Here is a 17,404-nt window from a genome sequence, read left to right on the forward strand (position 1 = left end):
CGAATGACTCATTCTTATACATGTATATAATTATTTTTGTTTTATTTAAAAACGGGATTATTTTTCTTTGATTGCAAAATATTGGATGCTTATATATAAATGATATAATTTAGGATATTTAAGATTTTTTACTTTATATTATATTTTTATTATCCATTTACACATTCTTTCATCTTAATCATTTTTGACAAAAATATATATGCTTAAATCTTGGGAAGGATATGGAATAAAAAGATCGTTTAAAAAAATATTTTTTTTAATTATATATTTTTATTAAAAATAAATATATGCATATATTCGTTTTCAAGTTCTTTTTATTCTATAATATTTCCTTCCCAAAAATAATACTTTATATGTATATAAAATATATAATATATTTATATTACTATTAATATTAACATATATTAATATATTAATATAAAATATAATATACTTATATTAATATTAATATAAGTATATTATATTAATATTAATATAAAATATAATATACTTATATTAATATTAATATACATATTAATATAAAATATAATATACTTATATATTTTTTATATATCTACATGGATCTAGATTAATAAATAAAATTAAAATTTAATATATGATTGATATTAGTATTGACAGTCAGCTGTATATTAAATATATGTGCTTGCAACATTAACCGAGATTAAGTTTCATCACCGAAATATTTCCATCGTCCATAATTGGATGGCAATCACGGTGTGATTCCTGTCATATCACGCGGAAGCATTTTAAGTGCGACTTGGAATTGAAAATTGCAATTGTAATCTGTCGACCGGCTCATTATTACTCATTAATGTCAATGTGACGCGATCTATGCCAATGTAATTCGCTGGAAATGAGCAATATTAACTGACAGTCAACAGCTTATTAAACGAGAGAAGGGAAGATGTCAAAGCAATTATCTTTTATTAGAATATCATAAGTTCAAATTTTTTCCTCACTAACTGGTTTCAATAAAAAAAAAAAAAAATAACGTTATGCGTCTTCTCTTTCTACCTTAGAAAAAAAATAAAATTATATTCCTTTCTATTATTTTAAAATTTTATATTTCTCGCTTTTCTACATTAACAAAAAAATTTGTTAATTTGACTAAACTTTTCAACTAAATATTATTTTGTTAATTGAACATATAGAAATATTTAAATTAAATATAATATATTAAATTTAACAAAACGTATATTTGACTAAAATACTAGTATATGTTCAATTAATAGAATAGTAATTTAATTGAAAGGTTTAGTCAAGTTAACAAATTTTTTTTAGTGTCCGGGAGAAAAATTGTCAAATTTTGGCGAAAAAAAATAACGTGGTAGATACACGCAATTCCTGACTTTATCTAAAAAAAAAACACTATACTCTTTCCAAAAATTGCCACGAATCTTCTCATTAATAGCTTAAAAAAATCCTAAACGCCGATAAAACATTATTTTATGTTAAAATGGGTTATTTTATGTAAATCGGACCTACCGATTTTATGTTAAAAACAAACAAATTTTTTAAGTTAAAAATTAATTAAAAATGTTTTTCTGCGGGAGAAAAATTGCCATGAATTTTCTCATTAAGGGGATTCTAAACGTCCTTGAGAAGTCTGTCGTCTCTTTCCTGTTTTATCGATAAAATGTGAGGTTAGATAAATTATAAATCTATTTATTGACTATATGGATTGTTTTTTACCTGAAATTAGAGCGCTTCGCCCTTCGTTAATATTAATACTTTAATTTGTACAGGACGAAGATTGATCAATCTGTATATATTTTGATTACAGAATTATGAATTCTAAGCATTTTTGCGCACTCTTTTCTTTTTATTGGTTAAATAGAATAATAAATGCTTTTCTACAATTAAAATCCATATGGAAACAAAGCGCGGACTCATCGATTTTATGTTAAAAGTAACAAAAATTTCAATTAAAAATGAATAAAAATTTTTTTCAAACTAAACCAATAAAAAAGGATGCGCAAAAATGATGTTTTGTCGATAAAACAGGGGACGCGGCGCTTAAGATCCTCTTAAATCAGTCTCGCCCACGTGAGCGAAAAACGTGTAACGAAATAGCGACAAATACGCGATGGTATCTTTACGATGATTTCGGAGGGAAGAGGGAGAGATCTCGAGTACAGAGGCGCGTTGGATACGCTTAACCAGATCCGAGAGAGGTCTCGGAGATACGAGGTGGTTGTCGTCTCTGGGAGCTAATGGGATGCCCTTCACGTTCGAGTCCCTTTGATCCTGGCCGACCTTGGCTTCGCCTCCGGCGTGACTCTCGCGCGCGTCCTCGTACTTATGTATATATCTCTTCCCGGTTTTCTCTCTTTCTCTCGTGTCCCCGGTGTGTCGTTCCTCTCGTTTTTTCTCTCTACTCGCGCCTGATCCCACCCTGACCTTATCCACTAGGCGAAGATTTTCATGGTGGTCGCGAGATTCCTCCTCGCATGCGTGGATACACGCGTGAACTCGAATTTTTTTTTTTTTTTTTTTTTTTTGCAATGGCCAATCATCCCGAATTTTCCGGGATGTCCCGATTTTTGTTTGTCTCGATTTTACGTTAAATAATAGAAAACAATAATATTCATACTAAAATTTGATATATTTAAGAATAAAATAAAATCTAGGATTTTATTTTATTATTTGTATTTTGTAAGGAAAAATTTTATGTGGATTTTTTATTGCTGTTAGATTCGGTTGCTAATTTATTCCTTCATTTTATTTTAAGAATTTATCAATTTAGTTCCAAACTAAACTAATGATTATTAATTATATTAAAAAATAATATGCAATAAGACTGCATTATTACAATAACATATTATGTTTCAAAATTAAAATTATATAATAAAAAAGTACCGATTTTTTAAGATTAAATATATTATTATATATTATATTATATAAATATATATTATATTATATTATATTAATATAATATTATATTAATATTATATTATTAAATATAATATTATATTAAAAAATAATATGCAATAAAACTGCAATATTACAATTACATATTATAATAAGATGCAATTTAATTCGACCAAAAACTGGCTATTCATTTATTGAAAATAAGTACACACTATGTTTCGACCTACATTGTGGTCCTTTTCAAGTGTTGTTCTTATTCAGCAATTACATTAATTAAAAATAGAAACATGGAAATTGTCCTGTCATATCGACAATCTGTTAGCTACTGTTTATGTTTCTATTTTTAATTAATGTAATTGCTGAATAAAAACAACACTTGAAAAGGACCACAATGTAATCGAAACGTAGTATGTACTTATTTTCAACAAATGAATAGCCAGGTTTTGGTCGAATTAAATTGCATCTTATTATTTGTTAAAATTTATTACTGGCGATCAACAATTAATTGTGAATTACATATTATGTTCCAAAATTAAAATTATGACAATAAAAAATCCTGATTGTTTAAAGTTATCCCGAAATTGGTTGATTAAGACTTGGTCACCCTATGTATATAATGATTAGATACAGATAAAATCTAAGAACCATTCTTCAAAATTACACTAAACTATTTTTTAAATATCTTCAGAGAAAGATAAGTTTTGTACAAATAAAAATTATTCTACAAGATTTCTAATTATAATTACTATTTTTGAAATTACACATATTCACACATTTTTCTACTAAATCAAATGACAGAACTTTTGTGAGAAATTAATTAGTTTTCGAATTAAAATTTAAAAAAGTAAAATGTGCTCTTGAAATTAGATGAAGAATATAGGATTTTGTTATCTTTGAATTTTATGCTTCCGCAAACTTATCCGCTTATAGCTATAATTATTTTTATAAATATCTGAAACTTATATATAATTCGCAAGAAAAACGACACGTGTCATTGATCTTTAAAATAATTAATACGTATAATTAAGACTTTGGTCTCCACGTAATTTGTCGAAATAAATGCTCTAACTGGTACTTTATTAACTATTAATAACTTAAAAATAAAGTGTATAAGATCTATATTTGTTTTTCTACAAGCCTTATTATTAACTTTCCATCTTCAGGTTTCTATTGCAAGTTCAAATAAGTTAAATGGATTTTGGAATATTTCATGTATTAATTTGACAATAATAGATCCTCAAATAACACGACATACACACAGACACGTAAAAGGTATTTTCGCTAATTTAATAAATTTGCATGATTATCAACAGAGAAGCTCCAATTATAGTTTAATTTAAATGATCTATAATATTCGCAAGAAAATTTAAAATAAATTTCTATCTATAATTATACACATAAGTAATGTATTATTTTTATTTGTGTTATTTATACAATTATTTAAATAATCAACAGCTGTATATTAAATAATATTATAAGTCTCTTAAAAGAAATAATTTTTTCCTCTAATTTATATATCTCCTTTTATTCGTAAATAATAAAATAAAAATTGCAAACAATCAAGTGTTTCGGCATTGAAATTTTTGAATTTAGAATAAATTCAGCTTGCAAAGAATCAACATATTATTTCATCAAAATTTCAAAATTTCATGTTTTTTTGTTTAAATTTTCAAATTGAGAATATTTTCTTGTAAGTTTTCCTTAATATTTTTATTTACATGGTCGAACGTGATCATTACGTGACTCAAGTTTCAAACGTCAATTTTCCTACATCGATTAGGGATAATTAACGCGTAATTACGCTTATCAGCTGATAAATACAATTTCAGTAGGCGGTCATTTTTTGATGCGCAAAATAACGAAGGTGAGAAAATTCATAAGCAATTGAGTAACATAATAAAAAAGACGCTTTTTAAGTTAAAATATTATACATTATGAATGTTTATTAATAAGTGCATAATGAAAGTGTATTATAACATTGACATCCTACTGGTTATATTAATGTTTACAACTTTTTTTTAACACTTAAAAATTCCCTCCATTTTATTTCTATCCATGGATAGCTTTTTAATCGCAATTTTTTAATTAATTCAAAGATTATTTATTATTGGTCATTTATTTCTAGATTATTTAATAAGCATCAATAACAATAATAATTTGTATGGAACAATAATATTGTTTTTTGGATGTTGTTAATGACAAATAACGATTTTGATAAATAAGAATCTAATTTTTTGCATATGTTTGAAAAAAAATACGTCAGATAATTAAGTATATTATATTCTAAAAACACCTTGAAAATTTAATGTGTATTTTTACACATATAGTATCTAGTTACTATACACGAACATTTATCAGAATTCGACGATTAGCTGGAACAATTTATTTATTAATATAAATTTATATTTTTTAACGAATGACATTTAACATATGCATAAGCATATATATAAATATATATATGTATGCAATGCATCTCTTATGAATGAGTCTATTTTTAGAGATGAAGACACATGTGATGACGAATGTAAAAGGCTGTCTCATTTAATCGTCGATTGAATTACACTGATTACATATTTTCTCACGCTTAAATATCATTAGTTATCCAATTATTTTAATCTTATTGATCCACATGCACATCAAAAATAAGGAAATAAAATTATAAAAACTTATAATATCTTATGTACAATAAAAGAAAAAATAATTATAAATATTATATAGTATATATATATGTATATAAAAATAAAAATATATGTATATAAAATTATAAGCTCAATTATAATTATTCTAATTAGGAAATTGTTATCAATATATGCAATATGAGATAAGTAAATATATTCTAAGGTCGCGAAAAGCCGGTATCCATGAAAAGATAAAAAGAGAAATTCCAGAAATATTTCTTTAGGGATCTCAGAATTAAAAAAAATTTTTTAATTAAAAAATTTAAAAACAAAAAATCAGTAGGTGCACGCTTTGTTTTTATATGCACTTTTTCATGAAAAAGCATTTCTCATCCCAGGAAGCAAACTAACGTAATTAAACGTCAAAATGACGTCATTTTGACGTCAGCTTGCTACCCGGGATACAGCACCGAAAGATTGCAGAAACATTGCAATATTGCATATTGATTGCGAAATATTGCTGCAAGATTGCTGCAACTAGATGGCCGCTTTTTGTAATATTGCAATAAAACATTACAGTAACATTGTAATGTAATTTTTATAATAATAAATAGTAAAAAGTTGTAGACTTAATAATTTACTTCATAAAATTAAAAATTTTGTTTTTAAAATAAGTATGTAAAGTGCAATGAACAGATTTTCATTCATTCAAATTCATCAAATATATTTATCTGTCTAATTTCTGAGGAATCAGTTCAGTATGTACTTTAATATCTGAATTCCCTATGTATTGGGATCAAGTCCAAAATATTAAACTGATGTAAAGATATAGGCATGATACTTTTAGTCTTAGAGCTAGTTAATTTCACCAATCTTTATGTAATTCTACCTAAAATTTAAGTACGGGATAGATCGAAGATCGCGCGCCGCATAGCGGTAGATAAAGGAACTAGCGATTATTAAATATTTTTTCAATCTTTCTGAAATGTTGCAACATTTTCATGAAATATTACATTTGCATGTTTTTACGATGTTACATTGTAACTTGCAAGATTGGAAAATTGCTGCAATGTAATTGCAATGATCTGTGCTGTAATATTATTCCATTCAACGAATAAAAAGAAAAGGAAAAATGCGCAAAACTGATATTTTATCAATAAAACGGGACGGCGTTCAAGATCGCCTTAAACGTCCGCGAAAAAAAATGGGCGAAGGAAGGGAGAAACTCCGCGAAATTCCGTTCGCGAGCGCGACGACGGGAGCGTTCGCGTCAGAGCGCAGAATCCGGATTCTCCTCGTCGTCGGAACCTTTGGGCGGAGTTCCGGCGGCGAGATGTAAACGCGCGCCGCCCAGACGTGTAACGCCCCTGGATGTGTTCCCGGGGTACCAAAGTGCCGGCGTCTTTCGTTCGGCGCATCTCCTTTATACGAGAGACGCGAGAGTCTCTCTCTCTCTCTCCTTCAAAGGGAGCGTCGCGCTTGACTAATTTCCGAGCGGCCTTCCGCCGCGCCGCGCCGCGCGAATCGTGACAGCTGATTTTGACAGCTGAGTTTGACAACTCTCTCTCTCCGCGCGCCCGAGTTTACGCAACATTTCGCCGGCGTGATTTATTCCACGCTTCTCAGTAATATATGCGATTATTATATGTTATACATATATATTTACGTACCTCTTTTACGGTATATTGAATTGCTCCCTCTATGAAATGTATTAGATATTTATAGGAAATTCATGCGAAAACGCACGTATTTATTGACGTTATTTATTCAAATGCGTACGGTAAATTGATCGCTCTAATTATGTTTTTAAGTTTAATTACATTTTGGTAAAATGTACGCGCAACATTATGAAAAGCTATAAATATTTTTCAGATATGATAATTTCCAACGCATAAATCGGGTTTCTCTTCATAAATTTATGGTATTAAATAATGTATAATGGTGTGTAAATTGTTCCATGTCAAAAAAAATTATTTGATTTGTTTATATAATTAGGAAATAGGAACCATCATAAAATTTCTGAAACTTTTAACGATAAAACACTGGAGAAAAAAACGAAGAAAACTTTAAAATATGCAATATTTTTCAACATCATATTCATCCTTTAATCAATTTTTTTAAATATTTATGTGATTTTTTTATTATTCAACAATAACGAAGAAACTATATATTACTAATTAAAAATTTAATCTGCTTTCTAGATTCGATAAATTTGCAGCGAAATTCCTCGAGTAATGTTGGACGATATTATCTTTTTTCGATAACGCACTGATTTCTTTAAAAGGCGCGGCATCGATTCAAAGGCGTAGCGAAAAAAAGTGTCTAATATTTTAATTTTATTTTTAAATTTTAAGCAAAAAATAATTAGTCTATAATAATTTTTCTTAGCACGTTCTTTTAATTTTCCAAATTTGTTACGTGTTGTTCCTCTCTTTTTATTCATCTTTTATCGTTAGTTATGTGTAAAAAATATTATGTAGTATAAAATATATTAATTTAAAAAAATCTTATATACCTACATGATATTCATGATAAATATCCTACATCTTTGCTTACATTACGTAAGCTTGATCCGCGAAATCGACTATCGAAACCACGTCATATGTGAAATATGCGTCATGATTTATGCGGCAACAAAATCGAGATCGACATATCGATTATTTTTGTCGGCACGTAGATGTTATTAATCGCTATTTCGTGACTAATCTGTAACTAACGAGCGATCGTGTTACGATTTTATTGAAGATAAGATCGATCTCGCGCATTCAATCACGTTTCTAATTTCGTCATTCGCGGATATCAAATATAACGAGAAATAAAAATTAATTTTTCTACTTTCACGCGCGGCGCTCGAGATAACAAATTAATTATCATTTAATGTTATCGTTAGCTGTCGGATCCTTTGAAGAGTCAAAAAATTTCGCAATTTTCAATTTTAATTTTCTCCTACGTATGTAGATTCTAGAGATAATTTCCAATTCCTTTATTTACTATCTAAAATAAAGAGATTATCTCTTTAAATAATCTCTTTATTGAAAGTGGCGAAATTTCGACTCTTCAGAGATAATTTGCAGTAGACTCTAGAGATAAAATTTCTTTATTTATTATTTGAAATAAAGAGATTATTTAAAGAGATAAAATTCCTTTATTTTTAATAATAAATAAAGAATTGGAAATTATCACTAAAATCTACAAATATAAGAAAATTAAAGTTAAAAATAGTGAAATTTCAACTCTCCCGAAATAATTTCCAGTAGATTCTAAAAATAATTTCTAATTTATTTATTATTTAAAATTAAATCAATCATCTCTTTTCTTTATTAAATAATAAATAAAGAGATTAATCTGTCGGTTTAAAATGTTCGAAGTAGAGATGTTGGATTAAAAATAGAAAGTCATAAGTAGAGAGAAATAAATTTGGACTCGGAAAATCCTGTCGTGTGAAAATATAATTTTAATGTGTAAAACGTGTTAAAAAATTTAGGACTTTGCGTGCTACACTTCATCTGAAAAACTATACGACACCGAAATTGTATTGCATTGCGTACAAATCCAGAAATGCGTAAAAATAAGACTTTTGAAAAATAAACTTTCTTTCTCTGCACAGTAGGAAAATTTGAGTTTTCTTAAAAACGGTCTTCGTTAAAATTTTTGTGTTAAATATTTAACACATTTATGTGTTAATTTAACACAATGTGCATCTATTTTTAATTTTAGATAATAAATATGTTCTGTTTTATTAGTGACAAGATTTATCTGTTAAAATTTACAGCAAAAAATGTTGATTTTCCATTTTATGATATATAAGTGGGAATAAAATAAAATTTAAATGTGGCATACATTTTTAGTTAATTTTTACATTAAAAAACTATGTTAATTTTACACAAAATTTATTTTAAATTATTTAAAGTTTTGCATTTATTTTGTGTTAAAGTATTAACATAGTATTTGTGTCTCCATTTAACATATCCGTATTATGTTAAGGGGATACTGATCAAGACTGTTTCATCGAGTTTGAGTTCAAGGGCTTTTCTTTTTATTGACAATACAGATTGAAAAATTCTTCTTCACAATTACAGTACTGATAATAATGAACGGAAAGCGCTGTAATTTCGTAGGTATAAAAAACAATAAAAGTAAAAAAATTACAGTTTTTTATCGGCCTCTTGCATCAGCTCATAACAATACTTATTTAATACAAAAGTTCTGCAAATTATTTGTGCACAAAATATGGCGCTCTCAATAGAGATGACATGAAAGAATTAGTTCCATTCATTGTTATCAGTACATACTTTCATTGTGGAATATTTTTTAATCTATATATTCAATAAAAAGTGAACTTAACCTAACTTAAAGTCGGTAAAACAGAACAACGGCAGTATCCCCTTAAGTTAACACAAAAATTTTGGTGGACCGTTTGTGATATCTGCTAAATTTGACAGAAATTTTTCAACTGTGTGACAGACACGATTGTTTGCGTTTCAGAAAGCAGGAGTTCGCACTGCGTCGGCTGCGGCGGTCGAATTCACGATCAGTGGATCCTGAGGGTGGCGCCTAATCTAGAATGGCACGCGGCGTGTTTGAAATGTGCCGAGTGTCAACAGTTTCTGGATGAAAAGTGCACTTGTTTTGTGCGAGACGGCAAGACCTACTGCAAGCGCGATTACGTTAGGTGAGTCACGTTTTTCTTTCTAACAATATAAGAAAGAGCGCTTCCACACAAGGAGAAATTCGAGACGCGAAGAAAGGGATCTTAAAAAAGAATTATATAGACATTATTCGAGTTCTGAATTGTTTTGTCGTATTCCAAAGATCATCCAAGAAACTGTAAGAAACAACTAGTCTCGTTCTGGTTAATTTTTTTTTTTGTTAAACATTCCCAAGTAGCAAACTGACATCATTAAACGTCAAAATGATGTCTAATGACGTCATTAAACGTCAAAATGTATTTCAGATTAATTAGTAACCTCAGATAACAAGTGCATGTCATTTTGACGTTTAATGACGTCATTAAACGTCAAAATAACGTATACCTGTTACCTGGAGTATAATTAATCTGAAAAAAATATTATTCCTTTTACTTGAAAATAAGTATAAAGTTGATTAAAAATATTAAATATGACTAAAAATTCTCAATATTTCTCGATAAATAATTTTTTTCGAAGACCGTCTTCGGCCATACTTTTTCAAAAAATCGAAACCGCGCCCAATGACGTATAAGAAACGTCAAAGAGTAAGTATCGTCCAAGGGTTAAGCATCGCCTCCTTAACGAACGGATTCCTCGAAAGAGGACCGCGTGGCGAACGAGAGGAGCGAAAGCACTCGAGAAAGAGAAAGAAGGCTCGGCACGATCGCGCAGTGCAATATGGTAATTAATGCAAAACCGTGCCTCTTGTCAGCGCGGCCGCTACATTCCCGGCGAGACACGCGATACGCTCTTTCCGATACGCATTTGCGAACGCGCATCGAGGGATCGAGGAAGAAAAAAAAGGGAAAGAGAGGAAAAAAAGGGCCGGGTGGCAGATTGGACGGCGACCGGGAAAGAAGCCCGTGGTGTATTTTTATCCGAAGTGTGAGAAATATATATATATATATACACATATATGTATACATATATATACACATATACACGCACTACCGACGTACGCGAATGTCACTGTCACGTTGCGTTGCGTGCGTTGGCGCGTTAAAAAAAAGGCGCGAAAAACTCGGTTTAAGCTCGCGAGCGATTCGTGACAAGCATTTGATCGACGTCTCTCCGTGTCTCGGCCGCTGACGTTATTTATTGACATTCTCGGCGAACGGTTGAGCCATTCGCGCCGATAATTGCGTCGATGTGGAAAGAGAGAGAGAGAGAGAGAGAGAGAGAGAGAGAGAGAGAAAAAGCGAAAACCTCGGATCGGCGAAAATAACCTTAATATAACGAGTTTACAATCGAATCAATTATCTAGATCGATTTTATAACTCTTACATTATTCGATCGCTATTCAATCTTCTCTGCTATATTTGTATGAAGACTCGAAAGAGGGGATCTGTTATTAAAATAATTTTGAGTGTGGTAAGGAGGATCCAAAAAAATTTGTTTAAAAAATGTATGAAGACTCGAGAGGGAGGATCTGCTATTGAAATAATTTTGAGTTGTGAGATAAGAAGATAAAAAATTATATATATTTTAAAACATGTTGTATGAAAACTCGAGACAGGGATCTGTTATTAAAATAATTGTGAGTTGTGGTAAGGAGGTAAAAAAATTTATTTGTTTAAAAAATGTTGTATGAAGACTCGAGAAAGAGAAACTGTTATTAAAATAATTTTGAGTTGTGATAAGGAGATAAAAAAATTAATTTGTTTAAAAAATGTCGTATGAAGACTCGAGAAAGGGGATTTGTTATTAAAATAATTGTGTGTTGTGGTAAGGAGATAAAAAAAATAATTTGTTTAAAAAATGTATAAAGACTCAAAAGGGGAGATCTGTTGTTAAAATAATTTTAAGTTGTGATAAGGAGATAAAAAATGTAATTTGTTTAAAAAATATTATATAGAGTATTGATTATTGAGCAACTTCATTAATCGTTAATTGAGACTTCTTGTTTTATATCGTAGCTATCAGGATATAAATGAAATAAGTTAAAAATGACTCAAATTGATTCGATTTCTCAATAAAGTAAACATTGATTAAATCGACAATTAATTCGAAAACATTAAACGTGCACAGGCAGTTAGAAAGAATATATATTGCAACATTCAATCTCTGAATTGCAATCACAATGTTGGAAATAATTTATCAAGAAATAATAAAAATATTTTTAATGTTTCATAATAAATAATTTCCAGTAATGTAATTGTAATTCAAAAAGTAAATATTGCTAAATTTAAAAATAACATTTAACATTAAAAATATTTTTAAAAAATTTTTTAATTAAAAAAACAAAATTTTTAATAATTCTGAAATAAATATATTATTTTTTTTTTTTTAAGATATGTTTACGATATTTTCCAAAAGTCCGACAAAACAATTCAGAACTCGAATAATGGCTATATAATTCTTTCGAAAATCCATGCCTTTAATTAAATGCAACTTACACATTCATAAGTTCATTAAAGCTAATGTATCCATGTGGTTATTATGTCACTTTTATATGTGTTTGGTGGAAGCACCAAAAATAAAAAGACGCGTTCTCTCTCTTTTTCTTTCTCGCGCGTGCGGAGGTTTTTTCTTTTTCGTTGACGTTAATGCCGCCGAATAACCCATCGGCACGAATCCGAGAGACCTGGACTAAATATTTTTCTCCGCCGAGGCAGCGGGTTTATTTGCGCCGAACCCCGTCGAACGTCGGGACATACTCGAAGAAGAAGAAGACTGGCATATCCGGCCGCGCATTCGAGCGACAGCGATGACGGCCGTTTGTTATTTCACTGTCGCGCTTTCGTTCAAAAGTCCAAATTACCAAAGTAACTTCCTCCCCGTTGGGTGTTCTTGACTCGCGCGCGCGTGTCGAAAGTGTGTCGCCATTTTTTTACAAACTATATAATACACACTGTAAAAAATGTGTAAAGTATTACATAAAAATATAATATGTAAAATTTACATATTTTTACAAATTTTTTACAGTAAATTACATAAATAATAAATGTTTTATTTATGCATTATTTATCGTGCAATTTTACACTTATTTATGTAAAATATGTAAAAATATTACATATGTAAAAATAATACATGTTTGATGATTTTGATGATATTTGAATAAATGCAAAATTACAGGATAAATAATAAAAATGTACATTTTCACATGTAATTTTATTATTTATGTATTTTATGTAATTTACTGTAAAAAATATGTAATATTACATAAAAATATGTAAAATTATATAAATAATAAGTGTAAAATTACATGATAAATAATAAAAATGTACATTTCCATTATTTATCATGTAATTTTACACTTATTATTTATATAAGTTACTGTGAAAATGAATATGTAAAATTATATAAATAATAAGTGTAAAATTACATGATAAATAATAAAAATGTACATTTCCATTATTTATCATGTAATTTTACACTTATTATTTATATAAGTTACTGTGAAAATGAATATGTAAAAGTATTACATAAAATATGTAAAATTACATAAATAATAAGTGTAAAATTACACGATAAATAATGAAAACGTATACATTTATTTTATTTATATAATTTTACATATTTTTGTATAATACTTTACATATTTTACAGTGTGTATATATATATATATATATATATATATATATATATGTATATAGTAATTTTATGCGCAATCGAATATTAAAAGCATTTATTGTAAGGCAATTAGTTTCTGAATTACGGAGTCGCAGAGAACAAAGTCTTTTCTCTCGCGAATGTTCTCATATTTTTTATAATTATTTATGTTTACGTTGAGTACGATTCTTTCTAAATTATTCTATTACGTCACAACTGTGAGAGAGCTGTAACAAAAGGCTATTTGAATACAAGGTCTTATTTTTATTTACATAGTCAAATATCTCTGAAATTATAGCTGTGTAAGGAAAATTAACATAAATTGTTTTTAAGAAAAAATATGTAGCTGATAGTTGCAAATTATACATATTCTGTTTTAAAACAACTATGTGTTTTTTATATTAATTAATTCTTCTCATATTGTGCACAAAAGTCTTGAAATAAGATTATTGAAAAATGAACATTTTACGAGATATATTTTATAGTTTATGTAAAATTATGTTAAATTAAAGTACGATATACTTGTCTCATAAATTATTCACTTTTTGATTCGTTACAACTTTTTATGCAAAATATTCAATTTACATAAAAAAATTGGAGTAGTTCATTAAAAAAATTAGATTGACCTTTAAATAACTTCAAAAAATGACCATAATTAAAATTCAAGATTATCAATCTGTTTCCTCCTCTTTTAATTATGAATCATTTCCTCGTTACAGCTTCAGAAATATTCGATTATATATATTAATTAAAATAGACATCCTGTATTTTTACATTTTTCTTTCGTGTTATATTTTTCAGAAAACCGTGTTATCAAAAATTAACACTATAGAACTGAATCTTTTGCGAGATTTTATTAAAGAATCTTAAATTAATACGACGTTTTACGTTAAAAATACCAGATATAATATGGAAATCTGTTGTCTATTGCGTAAATTTCAACATTAATTCTTCCGTTAGAGGCATCAAAAAAGAGTTTTGCTTCGATTACATTCGTTACACTCGTTACATATACGTATGCGAATGAATCTCGGAATAGATCTCGCGATGGAAAAAGTTTTGATTATTTGACTTTGAAAAGTAAGCGATAACAAATAACAATAGAAATTATATAATAGCAGCGTAATATTTTTCAATTTCAACGATGTATATTGAATATTTTATTATATCTCACACATATAGTCAATTTTTTATTTTATTTGATAAATAAAGTCAATAATAAACTTATATATAAATAATTATATATAAATTTAATAAATAAACTTCTAAATATAAATATTTTTTGTATAATATAAGTTTATGTATTGAAATTATTTTAAAAAGATATAAAAACCAACTCCGCGCGTGCGCGCACATACGATATTTATTGCATGCAGAAATAAATATACGACGCGACAATAAAAGGCACTTTGGTCTCGATTTATGTCTCTCTATTTTGCATCTATCGGATTTAGAACGTAACTTTTTTTTTATTTCGCCGACTAAAAATATTTACAGCCTCGCGATATAACAGGATAGAAGATGAATATACGAAATAACGTAAACGATGGAAGGATTAACATCGAGGTTCGCTGAATATTTTTAATCGTCGTATCAATATAAATTTTATATAAAAAAATTTCTCGCAAAATAATTCGCGATTTCTCGCGAGCGAAAAAAAATGCCCCACTATTTATTCTTTCGATTGCAGGTTATTCGGCACGAAATGCGACAAGTGTAGCCAGTGCTTTAGCAAAAATGACTACGTGATGAGAGCGAAGACCAAGATCTATCACGTGGAGTGCTTTCGATGCTGCGCCTGCATGAGGCGACTCGAGACCGGGGACGAGTTCGCCCTGAGACAGGATGGTCTCTTCTGTCGACACGATCACGACGTCCTCGAAGGCGGGAAACACTGCACCGGAGCCGCCGGTATACCCGGAAACGAGAACAACAATAACGCCTCCCTCACGAACAACAATCATCATCTGCACCCGAACGACGGTTCGATGTCAGGTGAGGAAATCAATACGTCTTATTTATCGTGTAATTTTACACTTATTTATGTAAAATATGCAAAAATATTACATATGTAAAAATGTTACACATGTAAAAATATTACACATGTAAAAATATTACACATGTAAAAATATTACATATGTAAAAATATTATATATGTAAAAATATTACATATTTGATGATTTTGATGATATTTGAATAAATGCAAAATTACACAATAAATAATGAAAATATACATTTTCGTGTAATTTTATACTTATTGTTTATGTAATTTACAGTAAAAAAAATATGTAAAGGTATTACATAAAAATATGTAAAATTATATAAATAATAAGTGTAAAATTACATGATAAATAATAAAAATGTACATTTCCATTATTTATCGTATAATTTTACACTTATTATTTATGTAAATTACTGTAAATAAAAATATGTAAAAGTATTATATAAAATGTATGTTTTCGCTTCACAGTAGAAAAATTTCTATTTTTTTGTTAAAAATGGTCCCCGTTTTTTAAATTTTTGTGTTAAATATTTAAAGGGATCCTAAACGTATTTGAGAAGTATTTAAAGGGATCCTAAACGTCTTTATTGGTTTTTTCTTTCTTATTTTTATTGAACTGCGCTTTAATTGAAGATGACCAGGTTCAGACTCAATAAAATTGTATTATCACGGATAAAGTACAGCCTCCGATGTTAGATACATACATCTGTGGATAATCAGAGGCATAGTACTATATCCCTGTACAAAGACCAAATTTGCAAAAGGGTGCACGCTCGAGGGTATTAAGCTCAAAGGACTCTCCTAACAGCGATGTTGTGTTAGGATCACGAGAAGTATAATTAGGTGTTGATAATTGAAGCCCTTAAGACCGGTAAGGGCTTGACCACTACCCTCGCGCTACGCGCATCGGGATTACGCGGGCTTAATGTCCTGTAGCTCTGTAATACGTGTACGATCCACCCGTAATATTGCCGTCGCGTAAATTAACTCGACTGGACACACACAGAGAGAGAGAGAGAGTCGAAATTCAGATTCTAAATCTAAATAACGCGTAAAATATGACGCAAAATTTAATTTCGGCGGCAAATATAAATAAAGGAAATCTTCGAAATTTACTCGGAATAAGAAAATTTTTAATCTACAATATTATGCTTTAAAGAATTATATTTTGGAAATATAATTGCATGTTGAGAGATTAAATTAGATAATGACAATTTAAAAGAGGAGTGTTATGAGATGATTTAAGGATATCTCAATAATAACGCGTTTTAATATATATATATATATATATATAATTTAAAAAATTTTTTTATAAACTCTCTCAATTGAGAACTGAAATTAATATTTCAGCGAAAGGTCTCGGGTTCGATTCCCGATTCTGCGACTTTCGGATCTATATTTTTCTCTCGCATTTATTTCTTTAGGGGGAATAGGAGATACATGGAATTAAAAAATCTCTTGTAGAGATTATTCCAATTTTATATCTTGGCCGTGTCCAAGTAAAATTTGGTGCCTTGTGCACAGGTATTTAATTCTAACGAAAAAATTTAGTTTCGTTTAGAATAACGCACTGTCATCCGCGATTTGGCTCTTATTGCCTATCTTATATATGTTAAATTTATATTAATATTTCAGTTTTTATTTTATATACGCATATACAAAAGAGAGTAGAA

The 17,404-nt window shown here is 28.8% G+C and overlaps 1 protein-coding gene across 2 annotated transcripts in view; it reads left to right on the plus strand.

The window, feature by feature from the left end:
• The window catches only part of tup (LIM1_Isl and LIM2_Isl domain-containing protein tup), a 52,761-nt gene that overhangs the window by 21,129 nt on the left and 14,228 nt on the right, over window positions 1-17,404 (plus strand). For both annotated transcript variants that reach the window (XM_029321707.2, XM_029321708.2), the window contains exons 2-3: window positions 9,975-10,161; window positions 15,420-15,724. In XM_029321707.2, the coding sequence (XP_029177540.1) occupies window positions 9,975-10,161; window positions 15,420-15,724 (492 nt within the window). The remainder of the gene's footprint in view (window positions 1-9,974; window positions 10,162-15,419; window positions 15,725-17,404) is intronic.

The sequence above is a fragment of the Nylanderia fulva genome, unplaced genomic scaffold (genome assembly GCF_048542155.1).
Source record: "Nylanderia fulva isolate GAGA-0341 unplaced genomic scaffold, ASM4854215v1 Scaffold39, whole genome shotgun sequence".
Classification (NCBI taxonomy): domain Eukaryota; kingdom Metazoa; phylum Arthropoda; class Insecta; order Hymenoptera; family Formicidae; genus Nylanderia; species Nylanderia fulva.